This window comes from Agelaius phoeniceus, chromosome 19 (genome assembly GCF_051311805.1).
Source record: "Agelaius phoeniceus isolate bAgePho1 chromosome 19, bAgePho1.hap1, whole genome shotgun sequence".
Taxonomy (NCBI): Eukaryota; Metazoa; Chordata; class Aves; order Passeriformes; family Icteridae; genus Agelaius; species Agelaius phoeniceus.
The window spans coordinates 5240237-5256851 of NC_135283.1; the positions used below are offsets into that span (position 1 = coordinate 5240237).

General features: G+C 50.7%; 2 protein-coding genes across 3 annotated transcripts in view; one reads left to right on the forward strand and one right to left on the reverse strand.

Moving 5' to 3' along the window:
• The window catches only part of GRB2 (growth factor receptor bound protein 2), a 200535-nt gene that overhangs the window by 774 nt on the left and 183146 nt on the right, over positions 1–16615 (forward strand). The gene's annotated exons all lie outside the window — the stretch shown is intronic.
• TSEN54 (tRNA splicing endonuclease subunit 54) lies at positions 477–10662 on the reverse strand. Of its 2 annotated transcripts, none has more exons than XM_077188279.1 (11): positions 10564–10662; positions 10013–10162; positions 8869–8932; positions 8645–8728; positions 7296–7394; positions 6272–6324; positions 5833–5931; positions 4144–4772; positions 3628–3688; positions 2807–2923; positions 477–1732 (listed from the first exon to the last, which is right to left on the reverse strand). In XM_077188279.1, the coding sequence occupies exons 1-11, from the start codon at positions 10590–10592 to the stop codon at positions 1582–1584; spliced, it is 1536 nt and encodes a 511-aa protein (XP_077044394.1). In that variant the 5' UTR covers positions 10593–10662; the 3' UTR covers positions 477–1581. The 2 variants fall into 2 exon arrangements, with proteins under 2 accessions (XP_077044394.1, XP_077044395.1); XM_077188280.1 differs by lacking the exon at positions 10564–10662 and adding an exon at positions 10349–10501.

The window sequence follows — 16615 nt, forward strand, 5'->3', positions numbered from 1 at the left end:
GCTGCCAACCCCGGCTTTAGCGAAACTATCGGAGCCAAAGCCCTGCTGGAAGGAGGAAGAGGAAGGGGAGGGAGCGTGGGAGGAGCCGCCAGACCCCTCACCTCAGGAGAGCCGCGCCGACTTCCACCATCTGATAAGTGGGGCGTGTGTGTGAAACAGGAGCCGGCGCTGGCAGCAGAGCCCCGGCACCCTGGGCTACGATACCTCTGACCACGCAGGAGGAAGATGAACGAGGAAGAGGTGTCGTGTGCCGACAGGAACTGCACGCGGATGTAGGGACACCTCCAGGCTCTGAGTCACGCTGCCCTCCCCGGGAACAGCCGGCGTAGGAGCAGGGTTACCAGGGTTACACAGCCACAGTACGACCTTGAGCAGGCATTCACCAGCTGCTGCTCGAGTCCCAGTAGCCTCCACAGTCTCCCTCTGCATAACTTAACATTTCTAGGGGAATTAAGAAATACACCGAGGAGCTTGAATCGTTGGAAAAGGATTTTTTTATTGCTTCGCCTTCTCCACATCTCCAAAAGGAACTAAAAAAATACCAAATAAAACACATCTAAACCAGTTGCTATTACAGTTCTGAAAACTTTGATATCTAACACAGCCATGCTTAGCTCACTTCCACCCACTGAGCAGACCTTCTGGCACCTGGCACTTTTGGCATAGAGGCTAAAGCAAATTTGGTACCTAGATATCCTGGTGGAGAGCAGACTGGAAAGCTCATGAGGAATTTGTAGGTTTTCTCTTTACTCAGGGACCTCCCATGTGCAAGAGAAATAACAAGGATCCACAGCCAGATAGGAGAATGTTGGGCTGAAAGAGAGGGGCTGCAGCTCAGCCCAGCTGAGACTGCCAGATGCAGTGTGCTGATAGTGGTGGTCAAGTTTTAGTATGGCTTAACACTGTGTGGCCAAAATGCATCTCAGCACAGCTGCTGCAGGAGGCCAAGCTGCTGTCTGAAATGCTCTGGGGCTTTCTGTGGCCTCTGGCTGATGAAATTGTGTTCAAGGCACAGTTTTCTGTTCTCAAGTGTCTGGAAATTTTCTTCCAGGTAAACGAGTTTATGGCTGTGCCCTTTCCAGACCAGAATCTGATCTGATGGCACAGCTGAATGACAGAGGCTCAGGCCACCAGCACTGATCAGCTTTTCTGTCCCTGATTGACCTCAGTGACACTCCAACCATTCCATCGGTGTAGCACAGTGTTCTTTACATGTGACAAAAGGATCACCAGCAATGTGTTTTCTAATGGTCCACAGTCAGCAAAAGATGACTCAGGAAAGGCAGGCTGGTGGTCCATGAGGTGAGAAAGCTGGAGAGCCAGTGGCTTCAAGAACAAAGCAGTGTGTACTCCAGCCCAGAAAAGCCCAGCTAAGCCAAACAGACTCGTGTGCTGTAAATCACACATTATGCCTGAGCCATTTGGGTGGGTGAAGTCTGTAACAGCCAATAAAATGGCCAACTTCCCACGGTTCCAGTTATCACAGGCTCTGTTTTCTGTAATATTTCATTAATCAGGAAAACAACTCTTGAGTAAAACTCTTCCCTTTATCCCATCCCATTTCTGCAAGTGACAGCAACTTCAGTGATAAACATCAACGGGCAGCTTGAACTCCTTCAGTGAATAGAAGGTGATTTCTCCATGATCCACCAGTGCAAAGACCAGAGGGACGTCCCCACTCAGATACGTCACCTGCTTCAAAGCCCGCAGGGAGGGGATCTGCTCATCAAAGCTACAGAGAGAAAAAAACATCCTATTTGTTCTCCAAGCTAGAAGAACACAGAGGCAAAGCTGTCCTGGCCAGCCATCACAACAGCTCCCTTTGGCCTGAGGAGCTGGTAGGGATTCTCCCCACCCACTGCAGTCCTGCCAGCCCTGAGAGTGACTACCCAGCATGCCTGGAACTGGGAGCTGTTGAATCCTTTGCCAAAAACAAGGATAACTACACACTGCTCCACGCTGTGCCGGTCAGATGTGGCTCACAGGGATACTGGCACATGGTCAATCCACTGCAATCTTAATGCCTTTGTGCTGGGAAGATCTTTAGGTTGCTGGGATCAACATCTGACCTGCTTTTCCCTCCTTTTAATTCTGCAGAGTCTGTTTGCTCATCAATGAAAATATTTAGGCAACAAGGATCATCCTACTGGCTGATGATATACCTTGGTAAAACTGCATTACCACCTTCCTTGCTCTGTCTACTACAGCTGCAGAGAGCAGAGGGACAGTTTCAATAAAGCAAAATGAGAAAAGGCAGAAGCTGAACTTTGTACCTAGCTACAGACTTCTAGTATCAGGTTCTGGATCCAGCAAGAAAGGGGACACATACCCTCTGTTCTTAGTGATTTTAACATTACACTCGACAAAGATCAAAATACTGAACCTATGGCTCAGAGCCTGTAGCAAGTTCTGGGGAGGTTCATGTCTGCAGAATTCCACAGTGATCTGCACTGACTGAGGATTCAGCTCCCATAGCACTGGGTTCTACCTGAATTTCACAAGCATTGCATAAAAGCTGTGGCTTCTTTCTCCTGACTCCCAGTGATACTCAGACATGAGCAGCAACCACATGACCAAACAGTGTGGGTTGAAAGCAAGGGCAGGGGGTAGAGGGGGGAACTGTCGGCCACAGCCTCCAACAAAGGATGAGGAACTGAAAAAAAAAAATCCTGGGCAGGACCACCCTCAAGGGAGACATTCTGATGATCTGTAAAGCTCACAAGATGTTGGGTCATTCACAGATAATTAGGACTTCGTTTCCACAACAACTGCAAAGTTTCAGAAACAGCACAAGATTCGAGGGTACCTCCGAACACACATCCTGACATGGGGCTTCCCAGGGTTTGTCTTCTTAAACTTGGACACAGCGTCTGCTTGGTACACGTTGAAGTCTATCTTCATGGCCTCTCGGTCCTCCTGCAGCCTGCAGGGGAACACACCCACACAGGTATGGGATCAGAACACGGCAGGGTATGGGTACAACAGAGAAAAGAGGGAGCAAAAACTCCCTTTAGTTTGGGTCTAGTTTTGACTAGTTTGGGTCCCTTGAAAGGCTTCACTCCTCAAAGGGCTGACCCTGCAACTGTATCAATTACTTTCCAGAGCTTTCCTGTGATCAGACCAGAGCAAGATCCTGGCTCACATCTACCCCACACCCTCACAAGATGCAGCACTAACAAAGATAGGACCAAAGCACTGCAGGAACTGCTCACAAGCACCACACAGACTCTGAGGCAGGAGCAGAACCCAAAGTCCCAAAACCAAGGTTTCATAACCACTGAAGCAGGGATGGCAGCACATTCCAGGGATGAGGCACAGGTGAAACCCAATCAAACCTCTGGCTGGGGGCAGAGAAGAAAGGGCAGGATAAAAGAGGAACCCTGCTGTTTTAATTGGCCTGGAAAGCCCTGGCTCTGTTGCTGCAGGACCTGCTACTTCATGGAAATGTCACCACCTCTCTAGAGATGCAAGGGGGTCATGGAGCAGAGCACTGGCTTCTCTTGGCAGCCTGGATATGCAGCAGCTCCCAAACTGCTGCTGGGAGCACCTCACAGACCTCACAAGCAGGGACAGTCACAAGACACTCCCACTCCCCAACAGCTCCAAGCCGACTGGCTGGATACTAACCAGGAGGCTCCATCCAGGATGTGGGAGGGCTGCAGCACACTGATCTGCTGGAGGAGCTCAGCTGGAGGGAGAAGGAACGGGAAAGGATCAGACCAGCAATTTCCCTCCCAGGGCACTCCACACCACCCACGAGCCTTCCTCCTCTGACAATGGCTGGCAGCTCCACAGTCACCACTGGCTACTTCAAAGACCTCAACTTCCTCATCTCCTCCCAGCACACAGCCCAGACACTCTGCAGTTGCTTTGCATCTTGCTGGCCCTGGCTGCACATGCCTAACAGCCCAGCAGGAAGGACTGCAATACAGCAGGACATGGGGAATGGATTAGAAGCCCTCCCAAGGCCTTGTTTATCCTGGCACTTGAGTGGGCTATAGAAAGATTCTCCTGCTCAAACTACTGTCCCCAGAACTGATGTCAGCTTCTCCATGTCATCCCTTTTGCTGCTGCATAACAGACACTCTTTCTCAGAGCTGGGGGGGGAGAGAATGGTCCCTGTCAAGTTCCCAGAGCCACTACCTGGCGAGGTCACTTCTTCTGGCCGCAGCAGTGGTGTGACAGCTTGGTTCCAGAGGTGCGACGGTCGCTTCCAAGCCCTCTGCTGCCTCCTCTGCTCCAAGAGGGCTTTGTACTCCTGCCAGTTGGAGCAGCACCTCACCTCCTGGTCGGCATTGACACTGCTCTTGTACCTGCTCTCCCTCTCGCGCTGCTTCCTCTCCTTCCGCGTCAGCTTCTCCTGTTTCTGGTTGATCTGTGTGCACCAGGAAGCTGCATCCACCTCCCTGCCTGGCACGTTCTCTGGCAGGAGCCTGCTGTCAGGGGAGGGCAGATGTGTGCATGGCTGGTCTGAGGCTATGTTGGGAAAGGTGATGGTGGTAAAATCCCAGCGGGGTGCATGGGTGCCAGTGCTGTTGTCCTTGTGGTCTCCAGCCTGCCTGCTGGAGAAGCTCAGAGAGTCCTTTTGTCCAGTATCAAGAGGAACTGGCATTGACTCCCCCTCTGCACTGCCATCATCTGATTCCTTTGGCTGCACTGACAAGGGCTTTTCATCCACAGGAATGGAGTCTCCATAGTCATCTCCATCTTTGCTGGAGGTCCCTTCAGCTTCTGGAAGGTCCTCATCTACTTTATGTTTCTTCTCATGCAACCTAAAGCCAAAGATACAGTAAAAATTTCAGGGAGAGCATGTGGTAGAGCTTGCTTTCCTTTAAATTCTGCCTGCTCCTTGCTAACAGGAAGAATGCAGTCTGCCAAGCCTGAAGGAAGGACAGCAAAAGTGGCAGGAACACCCAGATAGGTCTGCAAATCCTACAGAACAATTTCTTTGTGAGACAAATGAGAAAAGAAAAAAAGCAGGCAAAACTAAAGAGTGAATGCCAAAGGCAGATTAAACTTCTGAGAAGTCCTGCACAAGGTTTGACTTCAACGCCCAAGAGAATCTCAGCCTTGATTTGTATAGACAATGTTCCCAACCTGCCATGCCAGGTCCACACCCCAGACACTGACCCAAACACCTCCATGCAAACACTATGGACTTCAGCCAAAGCAGCACAGGCCAGGCAGAAACCTGCCTGCCAGCACCTCTTATGGTGTGAGATTCAGACTTTGATTCCAGAGGAGATTGGGCAGTTCTTAGACCAGCAGTTTAATCTCTCAGTTCCTACAATTCCAAACTCCTCAGGCACTGATTTACTGTCAACAGAGACTCTCCAGCCTCATCCTCCCTGTTTCTGAAAGGCTGACGCCACCTCCTGGGAACTGTCAGAATATGAGAATTGCTCATTGTCAGGTTGTGGGGATGTTTTGGACATGTGCAAGCCCTAGGACACAAGTCTGCTCTCTGCTGTTGAGTCTTGGCAGGTAAGTTGGACTGAGGAGGTGGATAAATGGAAGATGTGCACCGTGGTAGCTGCGCTCCTGCTAAAAAAGAGTAGGAGGAGGTGCCTGACGTGTTCCTTTTGCAATGGCCTCCTTTTGCACTTGGGAGCAATTTGCCCCTCTTAGCCCTGGCATGACACACACATGTGACAAAAGGGAACACTGCAAAGTGTTCAGGAAAAGTGCTGCACTGCCTGGGAACAGCCAAGAGCAAGGTGCCATACAAGGTCACCCCCAGCAGGAGAGCCTGAGGACACTGCAGCAAAGCAGCTGTTCCTGAGCAAGCGTAGCCTCAAGAGGATGGGAGAAGGCTTTGGGCCACATCCTTACCGGGGGCTGGAACTCCTCCTCCTCTTGCAATGGTGCTTCCCAGAGCTCTTGCAGTGACCTTCCAAGTTCAGCTGCCTCTCATAGGGAGACAGGACAGTGCTGGAAGGAGAGACCAACACAGAGGCTGAGAGCAGGATGATGTAGAGGAGCTACCTTCTGCCCAGCCCCCAGAATATAGCAACCGAAGACACAGAAAATGCCCAAATGGGACCAGGATGGCCCTCAGTTTATGCCCCATTTCATGTTCCAAATCACCTCCTCAGGAGGGAGGAGCAAGGAAGGGTAGAGTGGCACTCTTAGCCTTAAATCCTTCCAAGAGATGGAATGCAGGGCCAAAGTCCTCTTCTCTGGTCCTGTCCCCTGGGGCCAGGCAGTGGGTACAGAGAGTCTCAGGGTCTTCAGGAAGGAGAAAGCAGCACGGGAAGGAAAAGTTGGTTACCTGGGATCGAATCTCAGTACAATATAACCCAGTTGCTTCAAGTGGCTGAACACCTTAGAGCAAAGGAAAGCAAGGAGGTTAAATGACAGCTCTAAACACAAACTATTTACTTCGGTTCCACTATGACTGAATGATGTCCTGGGGTGACTTTATGATGCTTGTATCCCCATTTATCTGTTTAGCCCAGAAATAAGTTTTGCACCTTTAAGATTGGTTTTGAGAGCGAAGGTGGGGGAGAAGAAGTGTGCAGTTTGTTTTCAGACACTGCACTCACTCCTACACATTCCTGCTCCTGGACTGTGTTGTCTGCGGACAGACAGACAGTGGGACAGAGCTCTCCTTTGCTTTTAGTTAGTTTTTAGCTAGCTGAGGCAGAGAAGTTCCCTGGACTGTGGGTTTTCATTTTCTTTGGACCTGTCTAAGCCTGCTCTGGACCGAATACCAGAAGAGCACTGGCAGCTCACACCTGCGGCCCACCAGGCTGAGCCTGGACCTGTGGCATTTCCAGCATCGGAAGGACTGATAAGAGACTGAGTGAGTCGAGCTACAGCCCACTAAGGGGACTTTTCTGAGTTTGTCATCTCTCTTGGAGGGGCGAGAGGTTTTATTGTTTAATATTGGGGTTTTATTTTCTGTGCTGGTGAATGCTTTGCCTGTTAAATGAACAGTTTTTTCCACTTTTCTCCAAGGAAATCTTTTTCCCAAACCAGTTGTGGGAGGGGCTGCATGAATTTGCTTTCTAGAGGAAACCTCTTTAGAGGTTTTTCTCCCAAAATTGCCCTAAACCAGGACAGTGAACACAGTGTGGCACTGGCAGAGGAGCAAATGCCAGGGTTAGGACCCAAAGCAAAGGTGGAGAAACAGGAACTGAACATCTGGAAGAAGGTGAGTGGGAACAACTGAGAATGATTTCCCTTCCCTCCCCAGTCAGCCTACCCTGCTTCCAGCCACTGGAAGAGCTTGTGTGGCAGAGGCTGGGCTTTCTGCCTTCATCCTCCTCCAACAGCTGGAGGTCCCAACACACCTGGTAATGTGACAGGCTCATTGCCTCCTGGCACAACAGGGTCTCGTAGGCTTCCTGGATTGACAGGGGCACATCTCTGTAAAAGAGCTGGACAGAGCCCTGCAGGGCAGAAGCTTGGTGTGAGTCACAGGAACAAATCTATACAAGCTCACACTCTGTCCTTTCCCACTGCTCCTGATAGCTGGTCCCAGCACTCTCCCTGACAGGATATCCATCTCTCCCCATATGCCACCTGGACTACCTACAGTCCCTTTCTCATACCCAGTTCCCCCATACCCTGGTTTAATCAGCCAAGTAAGAAGTTCCCACCCACAGCTCTCAGCTCCTGCTCCAGCTCCTGCATCTGTTCAGAGGATGCACCTGGGAGCAAAATGCTCAGCTGATAAAATAACCACTGCTTGGACAGATAAATTAACTTTGATGATCTGAGTGATTCAGGATACAGCACAACAACAAAAGCACTTATACCAGCATAACTGAGAACTGGAGCAGAGGAATGAACAACAGCTTCAGGTGGCATCAATTGGTGCCTCCTCAGAAGCATTTACTTCCTTTACAGACCCAGAGATCCCATAGGTAACTTCCCCTGGGAACAGCAAATGACCTCCAGGAGGCTGTTTTAGGCTACACCTTTTTCTTCCTTTCTGTCTTTTTAAATAGTGTTTACTCATAAAGAAAACAAAACCCTAGGAATCACACCTTTTCCATTACATAGGCTGGAGGCATCTCCCTGGTCTTTTCTGCTTTTGGGGGATTTTGTACTCAGCATCTGACTAAACCATTTTATTGCCATCAATTTGTTTACAAACTATTTGTCAGAATGCCAGGGGTAAAAAAGCCCCACCTTTGCTTTAGGATTTAAGAGATGGCATCAGACACTCACAAGCTGTTTGTTTTGCTGAGGGATAAAAGTTCCCTTTAGATCAATGCACCAATTCTACTGATAACAGGTTTTGGTGGAGAGACCAAAAATCCCCCTTTCTACAGCAAAGAAATCCAGCTGAGCCCTAAGCAGCATTTCTGCAAGCAGAGGAACACTGAACACAATGTGGTCTCACTACTCTGTCTGCCACATTTAAATTTCTTTCTGCCATATATACTGGGAAGAAATCCCAAGCAGCAACCCCAAAGATCTCTGTTTAAGCTGAATGAACTGGCCACAGATCCAACTGACACACTCTGTCAGTGACACAGAGGCTGCTTGAGAGTAGAAGGAAAGACCCCACAGCCTGGTGACAAACAGGTCCATCAGCAACACACTAAAAGAGACAATTCTTTGAGAACCAGCTGTTTATCAGTTATTATAGCTCCCCCAATCAGTGAGGACCCAGTGCTCTCATCCTACTTACACACTCCAGCAGGTACAGAGCTTCCTCGGGCAGCAGACATTGCTTGCCTCGTTCTGAGAACCCCATGGTGTGCCAGAACTTTCCCTGGAACAGGAGCACAAATCCCTGATTGGTTCTGGCTGTTCCCTGCTGACAGCCAGGCTCCTTTCCATTGCAAGAAGCAAATTAAGGAATCTGTGAGGCAGCAGGAGATGATGGCACTGAGCACACTCTGTAGCACTCACCGCAGGGGACTTCAGCTCCACGATGCCCTGTTCTGGTTTCCACTCAGCCTTCACCAGATTCCCCCTGAGAAGAATAAAGATTCATTTGTTACTGCTAGGGTGGCTACAATCAGCTCCTGGTGTAGCGGCACAAAACAAGCTCAGGAAGGTGTCAAAGGCAGGAAGTTTCCAGGTGGCATTTTTACAAGGCATCAGAAAGCCATCATCCCCTGGCTCTAGCAGCACCACTTTATCACCACCAAAAAGTTAAAAGTGTCTTCAGTCAGCACCACAGAGACATGTCCACAGGCTACAGCAGCTTGCTGGAGATGCAGGGCCTATTGCAGGATATGTGGATATTGAGGAACTAACACCTCTGAGGTGTTAGTTAACTAACCTTCTCTGAGGTTGCCCAGAGAGGCTGTGGCTGCCACGTCCCTGTAAGCATTCACTGCCAGGTTGGATGGGGCTCTGAGCAGCCTGGTCTAGTGGAAGGTGTCTTTGCCTATGGCAGGGAGTCCAATGGGGTGATATTTAAGGTCCCTTCCAACCCAAACCATTCAGTGATTCTGTATCATACAGAACTCAGCTGCTGCCAAGACATCTTCTAATCACTGTACCCCACCCACGGGGACTCACAGGGAAAAATCAATAGCTTCAGGCCAAGCAGAGAAGGTTTGTGTTGAGAGGTGGGTGTGAATGCCTCCCAAGTGATAAACACTAAAATCTGGCAGCACTGTTGAAAGCACCAAGACTAATAAATCAGGGACACTGACACCTGGTCAAATCTTCACAAGGCCACACAGGAGCATCAAGAAGACACTCTGTAACTTGTATCATGCCCAAGAAGGCTGTAGCTGCTACCTGCAAAGGCCACAGGATTACACACGCACCTGTGAAAACCAAGAGCTCTGTGAGGGACTTTCTGAAGCCACAGGTGTGCCAGCATGTCCCTGTGCTCCTTCAGGGACAGCCAGGCTGTGTCGCACTGCTGCTGCTCCAGCACGGGCACTGAGTGCAGGTGAACTGCGGGGGGTTTACTGCGCTGACCAACACCTGCTGCCAACAGGATCGCACCCGTAACCCCCGAGCTGTGCTCTGCCCGCCGGCATCACCCCTTCCACGGGGAAAGCCATTCCCAGCGCCGCTCCAGGGATGGACTTACGGCCGCTCCGGGCGCTCCTCGCAGAGCAGCCGCCACTGCTCCTCGCCGCAGCGCCGCAGCCTCTCGGCCTGCCCGGCAGAGCCGTCGGGGAGGAAATGCTTCTGCCCGCGGGGGCTCCGCGGGGCCTGGCGCTCCGGCTGCTCCGCCGTGCTGCGGGCGACAGCGGGGTGGTGAGGGACGGGAGAGCGGCCGCCAGCCCCGGCACCCCGGACAGCCCCGGACTGCAGTGCCCCCGGGGCCTCCCGGTCCTGCCGTGCTTCGGCAGCCCCTCCAGATCCCCGTACCGGGCGTTCCCGCGGTGCTTCCCCAGGCCCCGTACCGCGGGTCCCCCGGTACCTCCTCGGCCCCCTCATCGGTGGCTCCCGCCAGTGCCTCCTTTTCCCCGGTACCGCGCGTTCCGCCGGTGCCTCCCGGGTCCCCAACAGTGCAGACTCCCCCAGTGCTCCCGCGGCTTCCCGTAGTGCGGTTGTCTGCGGTTCCCCTCAGCACCTTCCCAGCCCCCTCACAGCGGATTCCCCCGCCGCCTCCCGCTTTCCCCCCTTCCGCCCCACCTGAGGCAGCGGGACCCGCCGGCCTCCATGGACACGTGCCGGACCAGCGTCCTTCCGCCGCCGGGCACGAGCGCCGCCAAGAGCGGCGGGCTCCGACAACGCGCCCCCTGGCGGCTCGGAGGACTGCGAGCGGCGGAGACCGGGCACCGGGAGGGAGCTGAGAGGGCACCTAGGGATGGGCACCGGGGAAGGGACGGAGCACCAGGGATGGGCACCGGGGAGGGGACGGAGCACCAGGGATGGGCACCGGGGAGGGGACGGAGCACCAGGGATGGGCACTGGGGAGGGGACGGAGCACCCAGAGATGGGCGCCAGGGAAGGGACGGAGCACCGAGATGGGCACTGCTGAGGGACAGGGCCGGGCACTGGGTTTTTCCCGGGATATGACCCAGGTCCGCCGTGCTGAGCTGCCCCCGATCAACACCCGCCGCTCCCTCACGCCCCGTCCGCAGCCGGGATGGGAGAAGGGAGGTGAAACGAATCATGGGAGTAAAGGGCAGGAAGATCATGCACCGGTAAATGATACGGGTAAACAGGATGGGTTTAAGATTAAAAAAAAACAAACAAAACCCCAAAAAATTATTGCTAATTAATATGATCCCAGGCTTGGATATCTGCTCTGTCTGGGCTTCTGGGGAGCAGTGCAGCACCTGGGCCACCTGTCCTTCCCCTCTTTCCCCCAGCCATGCTGCTCACAGGACCTTCTATCATGGTTTCCCTCTCTCTCCTCACTGCATTTTGCCCTTTCTTAAATACATTTCTCCAAAGGAAAATACTTTCTTAAATAATAAATTCTTAGTAATTATAATATAAATAATTCTTAAATGCTCACAAATTCTTAAAATCTTATCAGCTCAATAAATTCTTCAGTACATGTCCCCTGCATCACTGACAGGCTGTTCCCTACCATGGGGCTGTCAGAACCATGTGGGACCAGCCAGACCAGTGTGGAAGTGGCTGCGTCCTGCCCCTGGGGCAGGAGGATTGTCCCTTCAATGGTGTCACTATTTCTCCTGGCCTCCAGCAGTGGCTGGTGCCTTTGCCTGGAGCATGCAGCGATCCAGCAGGGCCTCACACCTCTGCCAGCATGGCTGGACTGGCTGCCAGGGAAGGCATGGACAGGTCTGATGGGAAAACACACCAAAAGTTCAAGTTTCACCTCAAACCTGTCTCCTGTTGCTGTGGGATATCTCACAGGAGGCACTGAGCCTCAAGTAGGAAAAACACAGCTTTTCTCCCCACCAGAGTCCCTGGGTCCAACTGTGGTTTCCCAATAAAAGCCCTTTGACAAGATGCCAACAAAAGGAGATGAATGTAAAAACCATTCCCTTCCATTTTCCACTGAAATGATTTAATTTTCGCTTCCTGCCTCATTATTTCCTTCTCCTGAACTGAGCCTTCACCTTGTGAGGAGGTCAAGAGATTTTGGCCAGCAGTGCCTCTCCATGGCATGTGAGAGGACAAGAACCCACAGATGGGGTGAGGGGAACAAGGCTGGGCAGGGGCAGTGCTTTTTCACCCTGATTTCCAAAAAGTATATGTAGTTTGGAGACTGTTTGGACTGCCTGATTATCACATAATCCCAGGACCCCACATCCTGTGGCTTTCAACTTTTGGGCTGTCACCCCTTTGTTTAGCTCAGTCTTCTTAAAATAGCTGTGTTTAAATTGCTCAGGGAAAAGCTCTGATCCAGAATTTGCTTTTGTCACCCACTGTGATTACAAGACCCAGAAATGTCAAGACTAATCTCGGTTCATGTTTCTTTTCAATACTGGGATTTTAGCTGTCATGTGGTGGGGGGACATCCTGTTCCTCTCAGGGGCACCAGCAGAGCCCTGGTAGGATGGGACTCATGTTCTCCCCAGCTGAATCCTCTTATCAGCCCTAATTCTGAGTGTCACCAGCTGGGTGTGGGTGGTCCTGGGGGCTGCACTTCCTATTCTGCACTTACAAATGGAGGGTGAGGTGGCTCTCTTTTTTCACTTTAGATATTCTGGGTTTGAATTAGGATTTTTAACATTGGGTTTCTGTCCTGCTGCTTTAGAACTGTGCTTGTGGTGGGGCTTTTTAATGGGTTTCTTTTCTTAAATTTGGTGTCTTTTTATCTTTGTTCAGGGTGGAACCTGAATGCATTTTGAGTGGAGCATGGCTGTCCTGGGTTCTCTTTGTGCACAGGGCTGTGGAAAGAAGCTGAACTAATGGTCCTTGAGCTGAGCAGTGGTGAAAGCTGGCACTGTGAGTGAATGGTTCACTCGGGAGGTCCTAGGAGCTCAGATAATGATGGATGTGGGACTGGGAGGTCCCACAGGAAGACTGTGGGTGTGTGGCACCAGGGAGCAGAGCAGGATCCAGCCCTCGCTGTCTGGGTGGCAGGGGAAGCCATGGAGGATGCTGATGGTGGAGGCCAGAGCTGCTCCTGATTCCCCTGTGGGACACTGCCATCATCCCACCTGAGAAAGGGCTTGATTTGCCTGGAGAGACACCACACTGAATAAAGCAGAGCAGTGCATGTGGGCTCTTGGAGCTGGTGAGTGTGGTGCATTTGCCCACTTTGCTGTGGTGGGGTTTTTGTCTGATTGGGAAAAATGTTAATAAAGTGTAAGAAAAGTGGGGGCTGACTGCCTCTTCTGAACAGGACAGCCTGTCCCTGGTTCTCCCTCCTGTTTCTGACTCTTCTCCAGGGGGGAGCAGAGCAGAGCTGTGGTGTCTGAGGATGGGTATGAGTCCTTCCAGTTCTTTCCTGTTGTGCTGAAGTCGTGTTTATGCAGTCCCTGTATTCACAAGCTCCTTGTGGTTAACTCCTGGATGAACTTGATGTAAATAGACTCAGTGTTTTTTGAAAAAACAGGAGAAGGCTTGGCCTTAGGATTGTTTTTCTAGTTTCATGTAGCACAGCCAGGTGGGAATTGTATGCTCTGTGCTGGAGCAGAGCAGCTCTGCCAGGTACAGCTACCTGCTTTAATCCCTGTGTTAACAACTCCTGCAGTTCCTGGCAGGGTGTTTGGAAATATTTTAGTAATTCTGCAAAAACCAGCTGTGCCTCAGACTTTACAAATGGTAACACTTGGAAAACAGTGTCTGAGATGGATAACATTGCCCATCCTCTTGCCTTCATTGCAACTCTTGGAGTTTGTTCTGATACCAGGAGGTTTGTGTGATTTGGGACAGAAAAGGATGGTACAAATGTTCAAGACCAAGATAGAGGGGGACTCTGAGCAGCCTGGTCTAGTGGAAGGTGTCCCTGCTCATGGCAGGGTCTGGAAAGGGATGAGCTTTAAGGTCCCTCCCAACCCAAAACATTCTGTGAATCTATGAAACTCTGTAAAACTGGCAAGTCCTTCAATTCCTGTGTGTGTTGCAATACCTGTAGTGTTATCATAGTTGCCCTGAGCTATGCCCAACAAAGTTGTAATCATGGATTAGCTGTAGTTCAGCAATCAGTTGTCTGATTTTTATTATACTTTGTTATATTCCAGTGGAAAATCTCAATTCTGAGCTTCCAGAGCATCATTGAGACAGCTTAAACTTCTTAGAGTAGGCCATGAGAAGGGGTGGTTTGGCAGTCTGTTCCAGCAGGATTTGGCAGACTTTGAGCCTACACTGAAGTATTTGGGTTTGGATGCAAAGCAGGTGATGGTGTCAGGTGTTACAGCTTGTCTGGGAGGTGTGGGATCTGTTTTCTAGCCTCACCTGGGAGTCTTTTGGCGAATTCCTTACTGCTTTAGGATGCCTGTGATCATTCCCACAGCATGTTACAGCTGGGAGTTTGGGCAGGGCAATGGAAAGAGACTTTTGTCCAAACAGGAGATTACTGAAGAGGGTTTCTGGGCTAAACCTCTGTTGTCACTCATCAGGGCTGGGCTTAGAAGATAGAAGGAGATTTTTAACAAAAAAACCCAACAAACATGTCTTTGAGAACAGGACTCTGGGGATTAAGCAGTTAATACCTCTCCATAACCACTACTGCTCTGGTTTGCTGACAGCTACCACTGCCTCTTGATGGCTGAGAAATGGCAAGAGCTTAAATTTCACACTGTCTTCTAAATTTGTGGTAGAAATTGCCTTTGTGTAACTTTCCATACTGGAGGACAATTCTTGGGGCTCTGCTTGGTGGCAGGAAAATATAGTGTTGTTATGCAGAGCTGTGGTACACAATCAGCCACTGGAAACCCCAGTACTGATCTGAATCTGGGCTTTCTAGTGTCACTGTGTGACTTTCTGGAGCTGTTGTCTGTTGAGCACCTAAGGATTTATTTGCAATCACTTACTGGAAACTGCACTTTGTTAATTGTTTGTAAAAACCAAGGAACCACTGACTGAGTGCAGCAAGACTGATTGAAATGGTCAGGAGCCTTTCTTACCTCAGTGATGTGCTGGGAGAATTGCTGAGTTATTTCTGTCTGGAGAGAATGGCTGAAATTTCCTCATTTCCCCAACGTGCCTTGGCACCCTGCTCATGGTTCAGCTGGACAGACTGACACTGCAGTGCCTGCCTGGGGTGAAGGAGTCTCACTGCACAGAGTTTGAGGCTACAGATTATGCTCCTTGCTCAATTTTCATAACTTCTGCAATGTGTTTGTGCTCACCAGGTAGTTGGAAATGTCTTCCCTGGCTTTGGTCTGGAGAAGCACTCAAAATCCTGCGGCTTCTTGCTGAGTATTCCATGAAAGGACATGCCTGGCAGGGAAATGCCTTTAGGTGGGAGACAAGTGACTGAGTCAGGACACCCAGGGTGCCTTTGGCTTGTGCTGGAGACTGAGAGAGAAGATATATTGTTTAAGGCAAGGAATTGTGATATTAAGGGTCTGCTCTGCAGTGTCTCATCAGCTTGTGAAGCTTCAGGCTATTCCTTACCTGTTCTGTACAGCCAGGCTTTAAACCAAATGGAATGAACAGTTCCTGCTGTGCTTGTGTGGTGAGTCCATAAGCAGAGTGAGATGTGGAGCAGCAGGTGATGGTGTGCTCAGAAAGGGTGAGGAGCTGTTCAGTGTCTGCACCAGCAGCCCAAGGACCACTGAACTCTCTTCTGTGTCTGTGTTTCAAAGGTCTCTGCTTAGTTTATTTGGAATGCTGGTGTGTACCTCTCTGAGCTCTTGAGTTTAATTCAAGTGCTACAGCAAGAATTTAGAATAATGATGGTGTTTTAACAGCTCCAACAAACAAATCAGCCTTGTGAACACCGAGTGCCATCTGCAGCTCTGTGACAGGCTGAGACAGCTTCAGTTCCAGCACTAGAGCAGGTTGATTTGTTCTTGGTACACAAGGCTAAAGAAGATGTTGCTTGCTTCCTTTTCTTATGGGGAGCAAACTGCCAGCAGAGTTATGGATGGAGTGGGAAGGGATGAGTCTCCAGCTGGCAACTGGTGTGAAGCAGGCACTGAGGGGTGGGAAGTAAGGCTGTGAAGTAAGGTTGTGATTATGCTCTGTGCTATTTGAAAACTGGGCTGGTGCTTGAAAGCTGGCCCTTGGCAACACTTGTGGGGTGGGCCGGAGGAGCTGGCATGCCCTGCTCTGATGAGGAAGGTGGGAGGAGGCTTCATGTGATGACTGTTGACTCCTTTGTCTCATCCTTCTGTTCTTTCTCCACCAGCTGTCACTCCACAGCAGCTCTTCAATGCTGGGAGAAGGTTTGCCACTACATGACACTTGCAACCCCTTTAATATCCTCTCTGGTCTCCCTCCCTCCTGGGTGTGTGGCTTCAGGAGTCAAGCTGGGAGCCTGGTGGGGTTAATATCAAGGACTTTGATCCCAAGTGTCCCACTGGCTGTGGGATCCTGCAGAGTGCCCTGTCTTTGGGGCCATTAAATAGATGTTAAAGACTCTGATCCCTGCACAGAGCTGGCCTTGACTGGACACTTCCCAGCCAAGTGCTGCTTCTTGCATTTGAAGCTGAACACAACTTTCAGAGCCAACACCAAGGCTGTTTTGTGGCTACAACTCCCTTTTGCTTTAAACTTATAACCTGAGAATTTTCTCTCCAATGTGTGCATGGTATTTGTGTGATTGGATTCCATCTGGAGTAAAAAGGCAGGTTTGTAGGAGTGGTGCATT

Bases quoted from the DNA above. Each gene is read 5' to 3' on its own strand.
- TSEN54 (XM_077188279.1), bottom strand. From the start codon at position 10,592: ATGGAGGCCGGCGGGTCCCGCTGCCTCAG. The intron at 8,729-8,868 runs GTGAGTGCTACA...CTCCTGTTCCAG, and splicing joins TGGAGCTGAAGTCCCCTGCG to GGAAAGTTCTGGCACACCAT. The intron at 2,924-3,627 runs GTTAGTATCCAG...GTTCCCCTGCAG, and splicing joins ATCCTGGATGGAGCCTCCTG to GCTGCAGGAGGACCGAGAGG.